Consider the following 22,505-nt stretch of genomic DNA (forward strand, 5'->3'; position numbering starts at 1 on the left):
CAAAAGGGCACCAGTGACACTATCACAAAGAGGCGGAAGACAATGGAGTGTCTAGGGGCCCTTGGTCAAACCTCGGCTTGGGCTCCAGTTCAGGCTTAGGCTCTGCACGCTGCATACAAAGCTCGGCCTTTAACCCGCATTTTGGAGCAGCGCGTATTGCATGAACATCAGCACACGGAGCCTGGAGTGGGAGCCTAAGCGAAGTTTAAGAAAAGCCCAAGGCTTCCAAACAAGTCGTTTGTGTGAGTGCGTCACTGCACATGTTTGTTGCTGGTCATGTGTCAACTAAACTTGGCCACTCGAACTTGCTCATCATTTTAGTCTCTTGCTTGGTTTGCTGTGCATGTTCATGGTATTCTTATATCAATTTCTCTTAAATCTTAACCAGATCGAAGCGGCGATCGGTGGACATTATCTCACCAGGGTATGTTTAAATCAGATTGGTTTGATGTGTAATCCATACGTCGTCATTTTTAAAAGTTGTTGGGATTTTTCTCTCCTAAGAAGTTTGCCAAGACGATGAAGACTTGTGTAAAAAAAATTAAAAATAAAAATCAATAAAAAAAACTTTCTTTACAAACATTCACTCATGACGAATTTCAGTCCAAAAGTTTACTGGAAACTGGATTCAATTTTCAATTGAAGTTTGATTTGTAAATAATGTGATTTGATGTTATCATTTAAAAAAAAAAAAAAAATCAATGAAATTTGATATGGACAAAGGTGTTCATACATGTCCCCTCAGTCATTTGAGGAAAAAAAGTAACAGTTTCTGCTGTCTCCATCTATGAGCAAAATGATAAATGCAACATCTTGGATTAACTTGTAATTTCTTCTCAACTTTAAATTCTGCAACTTTTTTTTTAAACCACTGCCATGAGATTCCTTCTGCTATTTGAAAAAAATTTCCTGAAAGCCAAATTTTCAAATTATTCAGAAGGGACCTCAGCTTGGGACGCAGTTTCTTTTGAACTGCAGTTGTAGTAATTCTTAATGGGAGACTTTCTGGGACGATAGAGGGCAGCAGACTTACCGGGTAAATCCATTGTTCTCAGAATTATGCGCATGTTCAGAACTACGTAAACAATGGAAATTTACCCGGTATGTCTGCTGCCGCCTAGCGTTGGAAAGTCTCCTATTATGTTTTCTTTTCTTTCTTTTGGCAAGACAACAAAGTGTACAGTTGTGGTCGTTCAAACTTGTCAATGTATTTCCCCCATGGCCATTCCTCTCTATGAGTTAAAGGAACATTACAGAATAAGTTTTGCTAGCAAAAAAAGTTGCTGGCAGTGTACGCACTTTATGTAACTGACAAACCTGTAGAAGTTTGAGATCGATTGGTCATCTTGGTCACGAGAGAGTAGTGAAAAACCGATTACAAATTTTGCATTGCGTGGTTCCAAAACAAAAATGAATAAAATTTTAAGTTACCCTGCAATATTCTGAGCGATAAACTCCAAACGCGAAATTAGTTTATTTATTTTCCATCAAATATGAAATTTCAGACAAAAATGTTAAGGGATATTTTCGACTATCATCATCATTAGACCGTGTACATTGTAAGTTTGATGTAAATCTGTGATCTTCGCGATTTTGTTTACTTACCAATTCTGTAACGTTCCTTTAATATAATTGTTCTAGAGATTTCGTTTCATGTTACATAATTGTACTCCTTCATTTTTCGCAATTTATTGGAGTAACATTCAGTTAGAAACTAGCGTAGAATACACCAATCCACTAGGCTCCGCCTATGGCGCACGTGTGAGCAAGAACACGTGAGCCTCTCCAATGCCATTCTGCACAACTCTGCCGCGTGCGCCAAGCATACGCGCACGCATGTCGGACTTTGTAGTATTGGACTTTTGGTTGTGCAATGGGTTGTGATTGGTCAATACGCAATGGGGCGGAGCTGAATATGGTAGCACCTCTAGGGTTTGGTCCATAAAAACTGTACATAAGTGTCAGTTAAATTTGAACTTTTCTGAAGCAAGCCCATTTTCTGCACTGTTCAGCGACAATTGGTCTCACGATAAATAGGAAATTCCAATTATCTTTGCTTACTGTTGCAACTCAAACACAATAAAACAAGTATTGGCTTGGCAGACCCGTTTTGGCTGGTTACAAATTAATGATACAAGGATCAACCCAACCATCGGTCTCAAGAGACCATGATAGGTATGCACATGGTATGCACAAATGGTCAAAAGGTGTTTGGACATGATAGTTATCGTTTACTTTCATGGTAAGAAAATGACTTTTTATGCGAGTGGCGGCACTACACTTCCTTATAATACAGAGTAATAGGGTTGGGTGTAGCTACATGTAGACCAATTTTAGTGGTGGGCAATAAATCACAAATTGTCAAGGTCTACCAAGGGCAAATGGATCAATCAAATTATTCATGGTTAGTTAGGGAGCCATAATTGTTGAAGTGCCACGTTTCCAAATTGCGCTTGTTATTTGGCCATGCAATAAGTTGAATGGCCTCTTGACTGTGAGCTTTCTCTGTGACATTTAAAGACACTGGACACTATTGGTATTTGTTAAAGACCAGCCCTCTCACTTGGTGTATCTCAACATAATATGCATAAACGAACAAACCTGTGAAAATTTGAGCTCAATTGGCCATCTCAAAATCAGATTCATGGAAAATTATTTCTTTCTCGAAAACTACGTTACATCTTCAGACTGTCAGCGGAGCTACAACAATGCTTAGAATATCATGAAGTAGGATTTGAAACTTTGCATGGTGGAAATACGATATGGAAAGGTTTGCGGTTACACAATGTAATGACTAATGACTATCTCTAATGAGTTGGGGTGGTCCTGAACAGAACAACTCCGAAGTTGAAACCAACGGTTCTTTTAACCAACGGTTCTTTTCAGAACCACCCCAACTCATCGGAGATAGTCATTACGTGGTGTGACCGCTAACCTTTCCATATAGAATATCCTTGTTTCAATATTCCAACTGTGTTACATGTAGCATTCCATTGCATGTTAATACATTATTAATGCTGCTTATCCCATTATGTTATACATGTAGATCAAATCCTCACTTGTTGCATGTACCAACCGTATCCTGTGGTTATGGGTAGGTGAATTGTGATTGGTTGCTTTTGTTTAAATTGTTTGGAAAGTTTGAAAGGTGGTGGCTAGCTTTTTGGTTGCTGTTAATGTGTTTGGTGTGGTTATTGTTATATGATACATTTGTTTGAAGGGGGATTTAAAGGCAGTGGACACTATTGGTAATAGTCAAAGACTAGCCTTCATAGTTGGTGTATCTCAACATATGCATAAAATAACTAACCTTTGAAAATTTGAGCTCAATCGGTCATCGAAGTTGCGAGATAATAATGAAAGAAAAATAACCCTTGTCACACGAAGTTGTGTGCGTTTAGATGGTTGATTTCGAGACCTCAAGTTCTAAATCTGAGGTCTCGAAATCAAATTCGTGGAAAATTACTTCTTTCTCGAAAACTATGGCACTTCAGAGGGAGCCGTTTCTCACAATGTTTTATACCATCAACCTCTCACCATTATTCGTCACCAAGAAAGGTTTTGCGCCAATAGATATTTTGAGTAATTTCCAATAGTGTCCACTGCCTTTAAAAGGTGGAGGATAGCTTATTGGTTGCTTTAATTGCTTTTTGTCTTTTTGTTGAGCCATCTCTTTACTCATTACTTTTGGAGAAATCATTAAAACAATTATCAATTCTCGATATTGAGAATTACAGATTTGTTTAAAACACATGTCATGACACGGCGAAACGTGTGGAAACAAGGGTTGGATTTTCCCGTTATTTTCTCCTGACTCTCCTGAGCCTAAATCTTCACAGGTGTTATTTTATATTTAAGTTGTGATACACAAAGTGTGGGCCTTTGGACAATCCTGTTTATCGAAAGTGTCCGATGGCTTTAAACCATATTGTAGTAAATTTCTGGTTTTAAAAGCAAGCACATGCATGATTTAGTTGCGCACCCATAGTACATCTTCCACTCTCAGTTTTATCTATCATGTCTAAAGCAGTTGGTGTCAGTTCTGTATAGTGGTGTTTAAATAATACAAATTGGGAACTGGAGCTCTGTCTAAATGTATTGTTGGAACGTGAAATACACGTGGGATGCCATTTCTGCAAGCAAATTGTAGTTTTATAGTTGTTTGCAGTGATTGATTGCGTTGGTCATTGTCCGCACTGGCTGACCGGGCTCAATGTTCTTGGCTCCTCTTACCGTCGGCGCTTAAAGAAGCAGGGAACTCTGTGCTTACGTCAGCCGTTTTTCACGGGTTAGCGGAGAATTTTGGCTTGAGTGTGTGCTCCATTATACTAGGCATTCTACACTTAAACAGCTAGTGCTTGCCTGCAAGCATAGAATGGTGATTGTAAGCAAGGAATTCGGCGGTAAGCAGAGCCATGAATTATGGCCCTTATCTATCGTTGCTTCAAATGAGTTGCTTACTGAAATGGCATCCAGTGAACATGTCACATTTCAGTCGGGGTTCTTTGGCCTTCGGCAATCTATAATCTCTGGTGGTTTTGGAGTTGACATAGAAATTGATTGCCCTGTATTAAACTGTTTTCCTTTTTGCACCGAGGTCTGAAGACTGATCTTTGTGTTTTATTTCTTCATTTATTTGAGGTGTGCTGTGAAAAAAAAAGCCAAATTTGAAATGATAATTAACTGACAATTTCTGTTGAGGCATTTTGCATGAAGTAGCAGTAATGAATATAAAATTTATAAACAAAATTAATCATTTACACTTTATTATCTATTTGCTTTCTATTGAGCAGTTATCTTTGTTAAAACAATTTGATATGGTTTTCCAATTTATTTTTTAAAGAAATCTATGACCCTTCCTTTAAAGAAAGGAAATTGTAAAAAAATCTTGATTTTTAAAAGATGTTAAATTTGCATCAGGGATAAAGAATTGTTTATCCTACACCGATGTGTGTGGTACTGAGATTGCCTTTACCTTTTTTTTTTTTTCGTTTGTGCTGCTCCTCGGAATAGGGACTTGTACACTAGATAGATGACACATTATAAATGCATTATTATTATTGTTGTTATTATTATTTATTGTTCTTGCAGATCTAGCGAGGAGAGCTCCGCTGAGACTCCAACGACCCCAGACAGAGGTCGAGGACGAGGTTTCTACATGTTGAGAAAGGATAGTGAGAGACGCCAGACGCTGCTTCAGATCCTTGAGTCTGAACCGGATAAGATTGTACAACGCTGGATGGGGAAACTGCAGGCTGGTACCCCGCCTACCAAAATCACACATGTATGTCAAGCATATTAATAATGTCATTATGAGATGTTAAAACTGCAAATTTAACATCGCTTATATCGATGCGATACCCACTGCCAAAACGTAGGATTCGAACTGCCTCTAGCTACTGGGCAACCTCGGTAGTCTAGTTGGTAAGACACTGCCGCTAGAATTGCAAGGGTCATGGGTTCGAATCCCACCCGAGTAACATGCCTGTGATATTTTTTCACAGGACTCGGGAAAGTACTGAGTATACAGTGCTAACACACATCGGTGTATGGGTAAAAACCAAAATAATATTAATGTTATAACAATTGTTTGTATTACATTTCTCCCCACAAGTTCAATAAAAAAAAATGAACACAAATGAGATATAACAGATACCAGGGTTGTGATTTCCCTGATTCTACAGCCTATCGAATCCCTGAGATATGGAGAAGGAAAGAAAACATTTAAACAGATGATTTCATCTGAATATACCTAGAAAATATTATTTTCCCAGTATTTGAACTTACATCGTTTTGTCTTTCTTGTAGCTTCATCTAGGTATTTTGATGCACGGAATTGCCCAGTACATCAAAACAAGAGAGAGGAAATTTGTACATGATGCTGTGGGTAAGTTCACAATATTATTCTTGTAAAGGTTTACGTGTGATTCGTGGACCTGCTTACTTTGGTATTCTGCTATCATGTATGAAAAACAAAATCTACGGGGCATCATAAACGCAGAACTTAATCTTAAACATTGTTAAACAGTGTCATGAGATTAGACAAGTTGTGGTACTGATGCGTATAAAAAGGGTCAACTAATGCTGCTTTGCAAAAACAGGTTACCAGCTAAAATGTCAACTAACCTACATTGGTTGTTGATGGCGCCCTGCTTATTTTTGCTATAAATAAAATATGTGATATTAAAGAGAAATTAATGTGAAGGGTTGATTATTGTTGTTTTGAAAGCATAAATTAGAATGGCTGAATTTTTTATTTTTTTTATTTTTAATTGTTAAAAATATTTTTATTCGGCAGAGGAGTTGAAACTGGAGCTGGATTACGATCACGTTGCCCTAGGTGAAATACAGCTGGCCCTGTATACCTTCCTAGATACGGTAAGTTTATTCTGATTCTACCTCACCATTACCCTCCATTCAGAATTAGACCTACTTCCATTAACATAAAGAGGTCATATCTGGATATAAAGTTTTCCAATATAGTATATGTTCCTAGATACAGTAGGTTTATTTTGATTCTACCTCTTCACTACTTCTCTGATGTACAAGAATGGCACTCCTGAATCCTTTAGTGACCATAGCGGCCACAATTGGTTTGTACTAAAACGCCTATAGCAGGCGCAAGGTTTGACCTACTCCCATCTGCCCATTCACATAATGAGGTGCCTGACGTCGATTTCTCAAAGAGTTAGGACTCGTCTTATCTCGAGTTAGGAGGAGTAACTCTTCCTAACTTGGGATCAATCTTAAGGTCTGCATGCTACAGTGCAGGGTTGGGACTCGTCCTAAGTCCTAAGATTAGTCTTAAGTTAGGAAGAGTTTTGGGAAATTGACGGCTGGTGATCCTGGTTTGATTGGTTGCATATTGCGCCACAGCACAGTGTAGACCATTACATGGTGCCGTAAAGGAATAGGTCTCATACTTCAAAGGTAGCTCCACTTGCCTTGCAGCGCTTTGACACGCCCCTAGGGGTGTGTCAAAGCACTATATAAGAACAGAGTATTATTGTAATCAAGTTGTTATGACAGTCTTAAACACTAACGGCTGCTATATAGACGGTGTGACCTCTGACGTCACACAAAAACCATAACATGATTCGTGCGCATACCGCCGGGCAAAACCTTTGTGTTTTGGCAGCCAGCTAGAAAGTGTACGTAATCCTACTATGACTACGCAACTCAGTGCCCGGCGAAACATGACGTATATAGTGTTTTGTCAACAGAGGGTGGTTTGAATGTAAACATAGGTCACATCGTCTACACATGTAGGTGTTTTAATACAAGTCGTTTGTGGCTGCTATGGTCACTTAAGGGTTCAGGAGTGGCATTCTTGTGGCTTGTCATGGCCGAGCGGCTAAGAGCACTGGATTCAAGCTCTGGTGTTTGATCAGCAGAGTGTGGGTTCAAATCCCGGTCATGACACTTGCTACGCAAAATTGGGGAGGTAGTGCTTTCTGCTCTACCGGCCAGGCTTTGGACTGATGATACCCAAGACTACATGGACTGTAAAAGGGGTAACCCTGTTTCAGCCCTAGGAGTAGGTGGCAACGGCCTCTGACAAAAAATAATTGTAGCCCACACCTTGAAGTGGCCTTCAGGCCTTGTGTGTCTGGCGAGTTGCATAAAAAGAGAAAAAAATGGTTTCAGAAAGGAAGGCCTCATAAAGGAAGATGCTGTAGCCAAAATTAAAATTAAAATGTATGTAATATCTGGGTTTTTTATTTGTCATAATGTTTCTCTGATGACCCTTTTTTGGGGTAACAGGTTGTGGATGTCTTGAAGCAGCATGTTAACAACATTAAACCTCACTGGATGTTTGCATTGGATAACCTAATCCGAGACGGAGTACAGATGGCTATTACTGTGCTCTCACCGGGTAAGACTTCCAACTATTTTGTGATTAATTTTAGTGATTAATTTTAGTTGGTGACAAAAGGCTGTTAAACGGTTGGCAATGAGTAATCAATTTGCTAAAGGTTTTGTCTCTGCAATAGATGTTAAATTTGCAATGGAGGTAACAAACATTATTTAGTCTTATCACCCATCAACCAATCTTTGCGCTAAAGCGCTATATATGAACTTTCCCGAGTCCTGTGAAAAAAATGTCCACAGGCATGTTAATCGGTCACAACCCACGATCTTTGCTGTTTTGGAGCAGATTAACACTGGACCATTGGAATCGCTTGAAAAATTTTTCTTTTCGCAGCAAGTACTGCAACAATTGAATGGATGCTTTCGTTAAGAATTCTTGTTTTTTACGCACGCACCAGACTTTTTGTTGTGCTTATCAGCTTTGCCAAATCAGGCTCGACAAATTCACAATGTCAACTTCCTCTTCATGTGCGATTTCCTCATTCACTTCCTGGTATTAGTGATACAGGATTTGCTTGTGTGTGTGTAGAAGTTCCTGGTTCTAGCTACAAATGTGTGGAAAAATACATCATTGCCCTTAGTTTATTATAGAGTCTGTATAGGTAGGATTTGAAACTTTGCATGGTGGAAATACGATATAGAAAGGTTTGCGGTAACACCATGTAATGACTATCTCTAAATGACTTGGGGGTGGATCTGAAAAGAACCATTGGTTTCAACACGACGTTTCGATCAGTATGCTCTGATAGTCTTCTGGAGTCTGTATAGTTCTACTTGTGCCGATATTTGAGACCATAGCTTTTCCTCCTGGCTGCTGGCTGTGATCTGAAAAGTTCTTTTGCATCAAAGCACAAACGCTTGTGTGTGTGGAGAAGTTCATGTTCTACATGTAGCTACAAATGTATGGAGAATAACTTCAATCATTGCCCCTTGGTTTGTTATAAAGAATCTGAACAGTTCTACAATGTACATTTTAACATTCTTGAGACCATACACATTGTAGCTTTTCCTGCGGGCTATGATCTGAATAATTCTTTTGCTTCAAAGCGCAAACACGGACTATCCCCTCTGAAAAATTATGCATGAGCCTCGCTAATACATCAGGAGAACACACACCTAACAAACTACTGTTGAAATCACAGCGTGTTTAAATGTTAGTGGAACAATCTGAATGACTTGACAGTTTTGTGTTGAGAGGGGAAACTCAAGATGGCGTCCTACTTTGTTGTTTCGGAGAACGTGATGGATGACATGGATCCCGATGATTGTTTTAATTGTCACAACAGGAGTACAAATACAGTTGTTGATCGCTTTTGTACGTACATGTAGTGTACATGTAATTGTGGCTTTTTTTAGGGGGGGGTCTTAGTATGTTTTTTCCTTAAAATCTGAGACATTGTTGAGGGAAGTTTGGCGTAAGCGTGGTGAATTGGTCCTTCTTTGATTTTAAAGGCAATGGACACTTCGGTAATTGTCAAAGACCAGTATTCTCACTTGGGGTATCCCGACATATGCATAAAATACTAAACCTGTGATAATTTCAGATGCCTAATAAAAGGATTCAACATGTTCAAGCCTGCAGTCTTTTATTATTTGAGTGACTCGGGGGGAAAGTACTGAGTATACAGTGCTAACACACATCGGTGTGTGGGTTAAAACCCAAACTAATATTACTTTATCCCCGAGCGAAATTTAACATCTCTTAAGAGTGAGAATGGTAATAGATCTCTCAAGAACAAAGGTGTTATCCACACACCTGATACACTTACACAAATTCCCGAGTCGGGTTAATAGTATATGAAATTTGTATCCACGACAACAGATCTGGGTCTGAACATCGCTCCCGATCAGAAACCTCACCATGATCAGACGGATCACCACCATCACGCCCACATGGAGGAGGAAGGCGTGAACACATCTGGCGTGTCCACCTTGAGCTCCAGTAAATCCCATGAAAGAGACCTCTTTATGGAGAGGGCGTCGGCCTCGACAATGCAGGCGGAGTATAAGAAACTGGTCCAGGAGCAGGGAAGGTAAGCCTTTAAAGTGACAACTTCGAGAACTTCAAGACACTTTAGACTTTTAATTGAATGATGATTTGCTTTTTAATCTGACCAGATGTTTGCTATTGAACCTTTAAGGTATTTTTTATTTGTGTGTTAACCTTTATTGTACAAGTATGCCCTTGTATAATTATTTTTATGTGTATTTGTGATATTTTATTGCTGTTTGTATATATATGTATTTTTGTATTTCAATAAATATTTATCATGTTCAGGATCGGTTGGGGAGGAGCGCCTCTAGACAGGAACTGTGTTTCTTTTACAGTTTGAGGGAATCCTTCGGGCTCCAGCTGTTTCTTTTCCCTTCCTCTGTATTTAAATTGTGTATTGCTGTATCTTTGAATGTTTTTACCAATTAATATGCATTATCGTACTTTTTATCTATGCGAGAAATAAAATAAATATGAGATATAAATATTATCTTGATTTTGATTATTCTTCAGACTATTAGGTGACCTTTTAGAGGTTCAAAGGTCACTCAACAGCCTGCTTGGAGGTCAGATTAAGACAGGTCGCGACCTTGTCCACCACATGAGGTCAGTACCCTTTGCATTTACTATTGGACCTGTATGGTTTGAAACTGTGCATGGTGGAAATGTGATCTAGTAAGATTTTAGCACCCTGAACATCGTTTTTTTGTTAATCTCAAAACTGTTTTTTTATATGTTTTTTTTTATTTTATATTGTTTTTTCTTTGTTGTATCTTTTTTATGTCGGTTATTTTTAGGTTTAATAGTATTTAGCCTTTATTATTTTAATTGGTCTTGTTTTTTGCCTTTTAGTTTTTTATTGTTAGGCGCATTGAGGAATCTTTTATTCTAATGCGCCTTATAAATGCTGTTTATTATTTTTATTTTTATTATTATTATTTGTGCTAATTTGATTGATCCTGTTTTGTGAGATGTGCCAAATGAAATTTCATCAAATTAAATGAAATTGAATTTTTGATACGAATTATTAATATTTTATATTTGTTATTGTTGTTGTTTTTGTTTCTAGGGAGGAGGAAGGGCAAGGAGCGGTAGGAGGAATGGATGGTAAGTCTGGAAATTTAAATCCACTCTGCAAAGACCTCGGCCCAGTTTCATAGAGCTGGTTAAGCAGAAACAATTGCATAAAAAGTTCATGCTAAGCAACAACACAGGTCACAGATGCTACCTGTGAAATGGTGTTTAAGCTGAAACCTTTCTCTGGTGAGCATGTTTGTTGTGCTTAAGCAGCTCTATGACATTGGGTCCAGGGCACAAACAGATTGGCAGTGTCATGGCCGAGTGGTTAAGAGCACCGAATTCAAGCACTGGTGTTTGATCAGCAGGGTGTGGGTTCGGATCCCAGTCATGACACTTGCTACATAAAATTGGGGAGGTAGTGCTTTCTGCTCTACCGGCCAGGCTTCGAATTGATGATACTCAAACCTACATTCGTATGGACTGTGAAAGGGGTAACACCTTGAAGTGGCCCTCAAAGTGGCCCTCAAATCTTGTGTGTCTGGCGACTTGCATAAAAAAAAAATAGCTGAGCGCAGCAACATTATGCTTGCCAGTTCAAAGCTACTAGCCAAAAAGTATGTCAAACTTTGCATTTTAAGCAAAATTATTGCAAGGAAGGTTTCCCATTGATGTCAAAATCTGTGAGCCTTTATATCTTTAATCTTACCAATGTTTTAGAAGCTTAGCATGGTGTGGACAAATAGGAAGAAACTATAAATAAATAGTAAACTTGCGGAGCCAAACACTCACACAAAAGAGATTTACACATTGTTGTACCCACAGGCTTATTATTCATAAATACCTCAGACAGTTTCGCTATTCCTATTGGTGGAGAGCGCGTCACATGGGTGTGTATAAACCTTTGTTTATGACCGGTAAAAAGTTTTAATTCATGGGCGTGACACGCGACCTTGCACCTGTTCTTATAAGACAGTTTCTTCATTCCTATTGGTCGAGAGCAACGGCTGAAACAGTTGTGCCACATCACGCGATACGCGCACAGCATTCCCTTTTTATAAGGAGTTGTTTACACGAGGGCGGCGAAGGGCTCTACCATTTCATAGCTGGAGGGGTGTTGTGTTGAAAGAAATCATTTAACAATTATAATTTTTGCATTTATTTTACTTTTTGACCAAAAAGTGATGTTTTTGACCGAAAAGGTATTTCTGAATGGGAATCAAAGTGTGTTGAATCGGTTTTCAACTAGTGGTTTAACCCCGCCGAGGCCTGGTTCTTTATAATTTACCTGGACTTGGTCTCGGTAAAGTTATCAAGAACCAGGCCTCGTTGGGATTAAACCACTAGTTGAAAACCTCTTCACCACACATGGATTCCCTTACCAATGTGTACACACCCTTTAAAGGAACACATTACCTTGGATCTGTCGCGTTGGTCTTTGAAAAGTGTTTGTATTAAACCGTTTGTTATAAAATGCATATAATTACAAAGATATTTTAAAGTAGAATATAATGATCCACACAAGTATCTGTTGAAATTGCATGGTTTTACCTCGGTGACTAACACGGTCGGTCATTTATGGATTTGAAACTTTGCGTGGTAGAAATACCTTCTAGTAAGGTTTGCAGTAATACCATGAACATTGTTTATTGTTAATCTCAACAAACATTGTTTTTGTTACTTCTAGGTTTTTTTCTGCATAAAGTTACAGGTTTATTTATAATTTTTATTATTTTTTTTTCGTGCAAATTGCCTACATTTTTCAAAGAACCATATCATGCCTGTAACACTTGGCCAAACAATTTTACTAGACACTCAGAAATAACATGCGCTTTATTTTGTTGTTGTGTGTATTAGATTTGACCGTTGTGGAGGAACACTGGGACAAACAGTTGGTGGAATGGCTTAGAGCTGTGACGATTGATGAACATAGCATCAGCAGGGTAAGTAATAGTTATAAGCGTTGTTTTTGTAATGGATGACTTTGAGGCGCTAGGTGGCAGCAGACTTACCAGGTAAATTTTCATCGACCTTTTTGCAAAAAAACATTGTGCAAGCGCAAACTGTCGAATGAGGTGCATGCTGGTCTAGCTAGTGATCAAATTTGATAGCTAGCTAGACCAGCATGCACCTCATTCCACGTCATCAGCAGAGTAAGTGATAATTATAAGCGTTGGTTTTTGTATGGGAGACTTTGAGGCGCTAGGTGGCAGCAGACTTACCAGGTAAATTTCCATTGTTTACGTAGTTTTAAGCATGCGCATATTACCGAGAACAATTGATTTTACCTGGTCAGTCTGCTGCCACCAAGCGTCCTGAAAGTCTCCCATTGCACTTTGTCACACACTACCTGACTAAACTACAGGGCTCAATTTCATAGAGCTGCTAAGCACAAATACTTTGCTAAGCATGAAATTTCTTCCTTGATAGAAACAGGATTACCAACAAAATTTCCACGTGATAAGCAAACAACAGCTGAATACCAGTAACAAGCAACATGCAACAAATGGAAATTTGGTTGGTAAGTTCCTGTTTATATCAAGGAAAACAATTTCATGCTAGGCAAATTTTTGTCAAAATGCATGATAATTGAGTATTTTGTTTCAGTGTGTCCACTGTCAACCTCTAAAAGGAATCTTTATTAATAAATAACTTTACAGGATTTTGGTACTTTTTGTAACAAAAAACACAATGTCCACAGATTTATATTAAACTTAAACCGTTTGAAGATAATGATAGTAGAACGCGTACCTTAAAATATTAGTTGCTGAGGTGCTGTAGTTTTTGAGAAACGATTAAAACAATGTCATGAAAATACTTTTTACATGCTAAAATAATATTCATGACATTGTTTTACTAATTTCTCAAAAACTACAGCACCTTAAATAGCACGTAGTATTTTAGGGTAGCTTTCTACGATCATTATCTTCAAACTGTGTAAGTTTAGGGTAAATCTGTAGACATTGTGTTTTTTGTCCTACAAAAAGTACATAGACCCTTTAAAATTAAGTATTATTTTAATTCTAAGAAACATGATAAAGAAAATAAAAAATATGGTTTGAATTGATAAGAGTCAGGTATGGAACTTTAAGACATTTGAGAGTTCTAAGATGATTAGTGTTACATCTACCCTACCATCTAATGACTAATTACAACAATCTAAAATTAAACAGATTATAAACAAAAGTTTTCAAAGGAAATTTAAACGAAAAAATGATAATTTTAACACCCGGCCCATCCAAATTAATCAGTGATAATAAAAATAACCAATTTTTATATCGCGCCTTTCACACCCAAGGGCTTCCAACATGATTAACCCTGGTCACTGAGCCTTAAATTATTCCTTAAACCATCTCAACTCCCTTGGGAGTATACAGCCTGTGCGACAATTATATGCGCTATTCGGCTAAACCAATCACAAGTACCCATTTACCCCTGGGTGGAGAGAAGCAATTATAGTTAAGGGTCTTGCTCGGGGACACAAGTGTTGCGCCCGGGATTCGAACCCACACTCTGCTGCAAACAGAAACACCAGAGCTTTAGTTCGGTGCTCTTATCCACTCGGCCACGGCACCCTTTGTGAAAGCCAGCAGCAAGAGCTGGTCAACTGTTCAATTTTATGCTATGCAAAATAGTTCTCTTGTTTGTAAGAATCAGTTGATTCTTAAAGACCCTGGACACTTTTGGTAATTGTGGAAGACAATTCTTCTCACTTGGTGTATCTCAACATATGCATAAAATAACAAACCTAAAAAAAATTTGAGGTGAATCGGTCGTTGAAGTTGCGAGATAATAGTGAAAGAAAAAACACCTTTGTCACTCGAAGTCGTGTGCTCTCAGATGCTTGATTTCGAGACCTCAAATTCTAAATCTGAGGTCTCAAACTCAAATTCGTGGAAAATTACTTCTTTCTCGAAAACTGCGTCACTTTAGAGGGAGCCGTTTCTCACAACGTTTTATACTATCAACAGCTCCCCATTACTTGTTACCAAGTCAGGTTTTATGCTAATAATTATTTTGAGTAACTACCAATAGTGTCCACTGCCTATAAAACTATAACTTCAAGTGGAGCAACCGATCTGTTGCAACAGGGAAATCTCTCCGAAAGGATTTTCTTAGCTGTTTGACGAAATACCTTATTGAAGAGACAGTAGATGATGACATTGAACATGCTGTTGCTGACCAGCAGCCAGTACGTTAGAAACTGCACCCAGTCTGGAGCAGATTCACCTGATGTAGTCTCCACCACTCTCATAGTAAAAAACGGAGTGTAGCATCCAGCAAACGTCAACGTAACAACAAGAAATGTCTTGAGGGCTTTGTTGTCATTGTTGGCCTCATTGTTGCCATTTTGATTCAGTCGCTGTTCATGTTGGCGACTGATTTTAATCAATCGGTAGTAAATTAATGACATTGTTGACGTGGGAACTATATCTATAACAAACAGTGCTCCATAATGCATGAATGTTGAGATGTTTGAATAATCACAAATTAGCTTGATTTTATCATATTCTGGTAACGCCTTGGCCATAAATTTTACAGCAATACTAAAAGCTAAACTGAATAACGCCAGGAAAACCACTGCCTTTTTAACTCGAGATGGGGTACACCACACAGGAAACTTGTAGGGTCGGGTTACAGCCAGGAACCGTTCAATGTTAATACAAACAATCGAAAGTATGGACATTCCGAAACAAAATGTCGAACTAAGGGAGAATATTTCGCAGCCCAGATCACCAACAGGCCACCTGTCCATAGCAGATGCTGCAATACTGAGTGTTGCTAAAAAGCCAATCAGAAGGTCGTACACAGCCAGTGAAGTCATCAAAATCTTGGTAGTTACAGCTAAGTTGGAGACACGGCGTGTCACGGCAATTGAGAAAATATTCCCAGATATAATAAGCAGTACAATGATGGCGATGAAACAAGTACGGAGTGCGATGAGGACTGGGGACAGACCCACAGAGTCTGTGGATGTAGAGTTCATATTCACAGTTGACATGGTTCAGCAAATCCAATCTTCAACAATATTACAACTGTTTAGAGCCTTTGGACTCTTACCTCAAGTTTATTGTAAGTGTTCTCAACCATATATCTGTCAAATGGTTTGTGTTCTTCCTCGGAGCTTCCTGTATCAATTCCTGCTCTTCTCATGAGAGTAACAACACAGTATTTTGTTGGCATTAATAACTACGCACCAGTTGGACTTAAATTTGCAGATTCAGTTGCCTGTGGTCATGTGTAGCCTTATAGAGATGCAACTTGCCAGTGACTAACATGTACACATGTACATGATAGGCGTCAACTTGGATATGATAGGTTGTAGTTAAAGCACAAACACACTGGCAGAGTATCTTGCGAACACAGCTATCGCAGTGCCATGCAGAAATACAAATGTCTTGTTAATAATAATTCACAAGACAAAACTTGAATGGAGATACAACTTGACAGTTACTTACATGTACACAATAGTCGTCAACTTGGAAATGATAGGTTGTAGTTAAAGCACAAACACACTGGCAGAGTATCTTGCGAACACAGCTATTGCCGTGCCATGCAGAAGTAGAAGTATCTTCTTAATAATTCACAAGTCAAAACTTGAATGGAGACACAACTTGACAGTGAATTACATGTACATGTACACAATAGTCGTCAACTTGGAAATGACAGGTTGTAGTTAAAGCACAAGCACACTGGCAGAGTATCTTACGAACACAGCTATTGCCGTGCCATGCAGAAGTAGAAGTGTCTTCTTAATAATTCACAAGACAAAACTTGAATGGAGATACAACTTGACAGTTACTTACATGTACACAATAGTCGTCAACTTGGAAATGACAGGTTGTAGTTAAAGCACAAACACACTGGCAGAGTATCTTACGAACACAGCTATTGCCGTGCCATGCAGAAGTAGAAGTGTCTTCTTAATAATTCACAAGTCAAAACTTGAATGGAGACACAACTTGACAGTGACTTACATGTATGCGATAGGCGTCAACTTGGATATGATAGGTTGTAGTTAAAGCACAAGCACACTAGCAGAGTATCTTATGAACACAGCTATCGCAGTGCCATGCAACAATACAAGTGTCTTGTTAATAATACAATCTACAGAGTGGTCAATAGTGTCACTGATAGCTGCTTATACCCAATTAGGTCAGCCTTCAGAAAATACAAAACACATCTATCGTTCGAAGTGCCATGAAAGAAAGATATAAGTGTCCGGTTATATTACAATCCACAGAGGAGTGATTGGCATAATCGATTGCTAGGTTATTAGAAACAGACGTCATTGTTATAATCAAAAATCCATAATGATAGCCTTGGCCTTGTCTTCAGCACGATTGCAGTGACCAGCGAAGTGAACTCTGATTTGACCCACAATAAGATAAATTGGTCTCAATTTTATGGTGGAATATTTGCCTTATTTTATTTGTATGCGTTTTCTATAACTGGTTTGGTTAATTTGTTTTGTAACACTGTGTTCTTTTATTTAACAGTTTGTGAAAGAAGACTACACGTTGGACGTCATTCTTGAAATGATGACAAGAAAAGATCTGCGTCACATGGGACTTAAGTAAGTCAGAGTTTGTTTGTTTCTGATGGTATTGTCAACCTCCCCCCCCCCAAAAAAAAAAAAAATAAAAATCCCTAAAAACAACCAATTGGAGCTCAGTTTCAAAACCTCAAAACAATGTATTTAAAAAAGTCATAACCGCTTTGACCTAGAAATAAATATATAAAGTTCTATCCATCATTTTTTTATTCCTTCTTAATAGAGATGCTTAAGCACAGAAGTAGGTAAACACATACCAGACAAAGTAACCAACCAGAATACTGTTCATATACCACCTGTACTGTTATAACTGGTATTCTGCCAATTGATTGCTAAGCAGACAATTTTTAAGCAATATTTAGTGCTTAAGGAGCTGTTTGTACTAGTGTCCCTGGTACATGTATAAATACACTTCTTACACAATTATTTCAATCCGGTGAGAGAGCTTTTTTCCACTGCTGCTCGCCTATGGAACGGTCTTCCTGTCCCCATTAAAAACACCGAGACAGTGTTGTCCTTCAAAAAGGGTCTCAAGACGCACCTGTACTCGTAGCTGGTTTCCCCATTACTTTTGTCTGTACCCCTGATAAGCGCCTTGCATCCTTTGGTAATTGGGCGCTATATAAATCCAGTTATTATTATTATTAATCCATTCATATCCTTCATCTAGTGTTTCTTAATCTGACAGCCTTATACCTCACTTTATGTTGGTCTTTCTTGTCCTGTGCTTTTTATTTTGCTCATCGATGTAATATTTTCATGTGCGCTTTATATCGAGAGTTGGATGCAACAACTGTTGACTTGAATTGAAGTGAACATTTGAATCGTGCAAACTATTTGTAGTATGATATACATGTAGCCTCATATTGTTGCAATGTTGGAACTATTTGATTTGTCCTGCAGCATTTTATGTTTTAACATTGTTTCTGATTTTGTGTTGTATTACTATTATTACAATGTACTTCTCTTTTCGAACTATGTGTTGTACATCTATATCGATACCTGTGCCTGTTGTCATGTTGAATTTCGATTTATTCTGTATACACATTTATAGGTTTGCAATTTTATCATGATTTTGTTTTCTTGACCATGCATAAATTTGATTCCAAAAATGTTTCATATTTCTTTTCCTTCCTCTCCTGTCTTCCTATTCTTTCCAACTGGTTTCCCTGTGGGGGCTCTCTGTCCATTTTCACATGGAATTGTATTTCTTATAATGTATAAGATGGTTCGTCCAAATGTATACTGCCCCTAGTAACAGCTTTGGTAATTTGTATTATTGTGTTGTTCTTTATATGACATCTGTATGACACAAAATATTGTAGAAAACAAACAGGAGGCATTGTTTACTTGTGTGCTTCACTCTCTCACTGTATTCATATTATAATGTGTATAACAAAATTCCCATGTGCTTTTTCCCCACTGTGCAACTTTTGGTGTTACAAATGATAATGCATTCAGGTCATGGCTAATTTTGATTTCTTGATATTGCATAAACTTGATACAAAAAAATGCCAAATATATGACCCTTGTGTACCCTATTCTTCCAACCGATTTCCCTTGCTCTGTGTCCACTATGACATAGATAAATGCAGTCTTTTGCAGTTTTATCAGCAAGGCTGATTTTGATTTCTGTTTTCATATGCTTCAAAGTGTTTTATTTGCTGTAGGCCTACCTTGTATTTTGATTTTTAACTATTTGACCAAAACAGTGGGGAGTATGAGTTTTGTGTGTCTGGGTTTTTTTTTTTAAGTTCTTTTTCACACTTAACAGTTTTAAAAAATCGGATCCTGTTGTTTTGTTTGAAATTTTGATTGTTATTTTTTTTGTAATTTGACATGTTTGAGAAGGCCTAGTTGTAGAACGTGTTCAGGAAGAGTGTTTGTCCCGATAATAACTAGGATCGGGTAAAAGTAGAGTCAAGATGTTAAACAGTTTAGCTTGTCTGTTGAAACTAGACGGGTTTTTTTCGAAAACAATCATCCTGTCACAAGTATTTTACATTACATTGTATTCTGGCTTGGACTTGTTTCTGCTTTTATTAGCTGTGTAACTTTAACACTTTATAAAATGTGATCATGTCGTTTTGTTTGTTGAGGGCTTAATTCAACTCAAAAATATTTATCTCCATTTCACATAATATGTGTGCCAGTAGTGTAATACAAAATGATGATTTACATTAAAACAGAATACACTAATAATACTATATAGTAGGAGGAATACGGCAGAGTTAGAATTTGTAGCTATAAATAATTTCAAAAAATTATAATCAGTTTTATACTTTTGATGTTTCAATGAAATAATTTTTTTTTTTTTCTTTCCTTAGGGGAGGCGTACAATGTAAGATATGGAGTGCCATTCAACGCCATCGAAAGGATCCTGCGTAGCATCAACTCCTTAGAACCATCAACAAATATTGTACAGTATTTGTAAATAAAAGCTCTGAATTCTACAATTGTATATAGAGGAAGATATCAACGACAGCATCCATTAAAGGGAAGGTACACGTTTGGTAATTGTCAAGACTAGCCTTCACAGTTAGTGTATCTCAACATATGCATAAAACAACAAACCTTTGAAAATTTGAGCTCAATCGGTCATCGAAGTTGCGAGATAATAATGAAAGAAAAATAACCCTTGTCACACGAAGTTGTGTGCGTTTAGATGGTTGATTTCGAGACCTCAAGTTCTAAATCTGAGGTCTTTAAATCAAATTCGTGGATTATTACTTCTTTCTCGAAAACTATGGCACTTCAGAGGGAGCCGTTTCTAACAAGTTTTGTACCATCAACCTCTCCCCATTACTCATCACCAAGAAAGGTTTTGTGCTAATAATTATTTTGAGTAATTACCAATAGTGTCCACTGCCTTTAAAGGGGTGGTACTCAAAACAAATATTTGGGAAACGGCTCACCATGCTTGTCCGACGCAATAATTAATGCTCTGCATTGAATTGTGCCCCAAACCTGAGCAGAGTTAAGTTTCTGAACGAGAAAAAAAAAGTTTAGATTTACTGTTAGGGAATATGTTACTCTACCAAAAAAGGGTTATGTACCTTTGAGTTGCAGTACAGTTTTCTTAATTATGTCATAAAGATTGTCTAGTGCTGAATTTGTAACTTTGACTAGTGTAACTCACTCTGTGACGACAATCATGTGCACAAGGTCTTCTACATCACGATTGGTTTAAAATCATGCTGCCATTATGAATATTAAATTTAAGCCATAAAAAGTATTCAAGTTTTGGAATCGAGGTTGATTATTAGTCTGGCTACCTGAATAATTACGCTGATTGCCATTTCACTGTTTGTGCTTATGGGTCGGAGCACAGACCATTCACTGCTTGAAAAAGAAATTGTTTGAGGTAAATCAAACAAGAGAAGCATCAATTTTTTGATGAACCATTGTGAGATATCGCCTATCAAGGACAAAAGAAAATGAAAAACCATTAACTTATTGTGCTTGAACAATGGTCGCTATATAACATGCTATTTGTTTATATAATAATCTGTGGTTTTGTGGTATCATGTAGACTCAGTTTTGTTTACCCCAAAATAATCCATTTTTGTCGTTAATATTTCTTCTGATCGATTGTCTTCCTCTGAAACATCTTTAGCCTTTAGCAAAGTTTGGTACAATTTTGAAGGAGTTTGTCCAGATTCTGTTTTGGATAGCATTAGTTTGGTCGTACGTACACTGAATTTCAAGGAACCTAGTGGCAAACACATTGCATGTTAATGTTCTTTCTTTTTCACGATGGATTTTGGTCAATGAAACATTCTACCGCAGTTTTGTTCAATTGTTTTTCCCAAGTTGAAATAAGTTCAACATTTGGGCAGTTTTGCTCATACAGTAAAAGTCCACGTGACTTTTAAGTCACTTTTCACCAAGAATATTGTCCAATAATGTAAAATCATTCCTCATGTTTCTTCGACCGTTTTCTAATTGCTTGCTGATAAGTCCCAAATATGTTAGATAAATAAATGTAACACTGTCCTGCAATCTCTCTCTGTGTTCTCCTTGTGAAAAGAAATTCAACCAATGACCATTTCCTTCTTCCAATGCAGCTGTGTCACCCATAGGCTATCTAGTCCGGAGGCCATCAGACTAGTGCTGACTGAAAGCGGTACAGCCTGTGACTCTAATAACACCCGATACCCAAATCCATCTAGCTTCCTTTATAACTAACTTGTTTCCCTCCTTCGTTGTCCATTTGCCCCTCCCGTCCAGAGCGTGGTTTTAACCCTTTATGTTTTAAATATTTGTGACACCTTTGGTAGTTGTCATAGACCAGTATTATCACTTGGTGCAACCCAAAATAGGCATAAAATAACAAATCTGTGAAACTCTCGTTTAAATGTTTTGCCCATCTTGAAGTGTGTCAACATGAGGTATTCGTCAATTCATTATTTCATCGTGTGTTGTGATGTTTTTTATTCCTTTAGCAAAATTAACAATTCTTTTCCAATTTTAATTCCACTTTTGTTTTGATACAAATGTATCAGTTCGTATACAGAGACATCTTTTAAATTATGATTTGAATAAATCATTTACATAAACAATTTGGTTCTAATTGCCGAGTCGTTCTTTGGGTCACTTTGTACAATGAATCTAGTATTTATTTGTTCCAACCTTGTCGCTCATTCTCACATTATTATTATTGTGGCGTGTCGTGGGTCGATGACAAATTTAGAAGAGCAGAAACGATCTCCCTCAATACGAGCGATTTATAATATAGCGCGCCCCCAAGTTTGTCATGGAGAGGCAATATTTCATAGGGCATCGTTTTAAACCCAAACTGCATTGTGCATGACTTCAGTTTGTGTTCTAGTCTAACAAAAAACGGGACAAACATTAGATGGATCATTCATGCATATTTATCATTTACAAATAGGCCCTTATAGACATTGTCGTTTTGATCATTAAATCAATTATTTGAACAATAGTTACCAGCAGTTCAGAACCGTTCTGACTGGATCATAAATTTCTTAAGATGTGCTCCAACATGTCTCAGGTACAATCAAATCTTTACGCGTTGGTTCCAGAGAGCTATCAGATACCAATACC

The 22,505-nt window shown here is 37.7% G+C and overlaps 2 protein-coding genes across 5 annotated transcripts in view; one reads left to right on the forward strand and one right to left on the reverse strand.

Annotated features, from left to right (window-relative positions):
- Positions 1–19,993, forward strand: part of LOC117296380 (mitogen-activated protein kinase kinase kinase 15-like) — a 45,535-nt gene extending 25,542 nt beyond the window's left edge. For 2 of the 4 annotated variants that reach the window (XM_033779262.1, XM_033779263.1), the window contains 12 exons: positions 389–424; positions 3,047–3,094; positions 5,092–5,284; positions 5,809–5,887; positions 6,299–6,378; positions 7,765–7,876; positions 9,695–9,905; positions 10,379–10,471; positions 10,935–10,972; positions 12,740–12,825; positions 17,383–17,459; positions 19,766–19,993. In XM_033779262.1, coding sequence (XP_033635153.1) covers positions 389–424; positions 3,047–3,094; positions 5,092–5,284; positions 5,809–5,887; positions 6,299–6,378; positions 7,765–7,876; positions 9,695–9,905; positions 10,379–10,471; positions 10,935–10,972; positions 12,740–12,825; positions 17,383–17,459; positions 19,766–19,826 — 1,114 coding nt within the window. In that variant the 3' untranslated portion in view covers positions 19,827–19,993. The remainder of the gene's footprint in view (positions 1–388; positions 425–3,046; positions 3,095–5,091; positions 5,285–5,808; positions 5,888–6,298; positions 6,379–7,764; positions 7,877–9,694; positions 9,906–10,378; positions 10,472–10,934; positions 10,973–12,739; positions 12,826–17,382; positions 17,460–19,765) is intronic. The other 2 variants (XM_033779264.1, XM_033779265.1) reach the window with 2 other exon arrangements.
- Positions 14,881–16,238, reverse strand: LOC117296382 (beta-1 adrenergic receptor-like). The gene has a single exon (XM_033779267.1). It carries the CDS (start codon positions 15,882–15,884, stop codon positions 14,928–14,930), a length of 957 nt encoding a protein of 318 aa, XP_033635158.1. The 5' UTR covers positions 15,885–16,238; the 3' UTR covers positions 14,881–14,927.
- Positions 19,994–22,505: the final 2,512 nt, after the last annotated feature.

The sequence above is a fragment of the Asterias rubens genome, chromosome 11 (assembly GCF_902459465.1).
Source record: "Asterias rubens chromosome 11, eAstRub1.3, whole genome shotgun sequence".
NCBI classification, from domain to species: Eukaryota; Metazoa; Echinodermata; class Asteroidea; order Forcipulatida; family Asteriidae; genus Asterias; species Asterias rubens.

Coding starts and splice junctions, on each gene's coding strand:
- LOC117296382 (XM_033779267.1), bottom strand. CDS start 15,884: ATGTCAACTGTGAATATGAACTCTACATCCACAGACTCTGTGGGTCTG.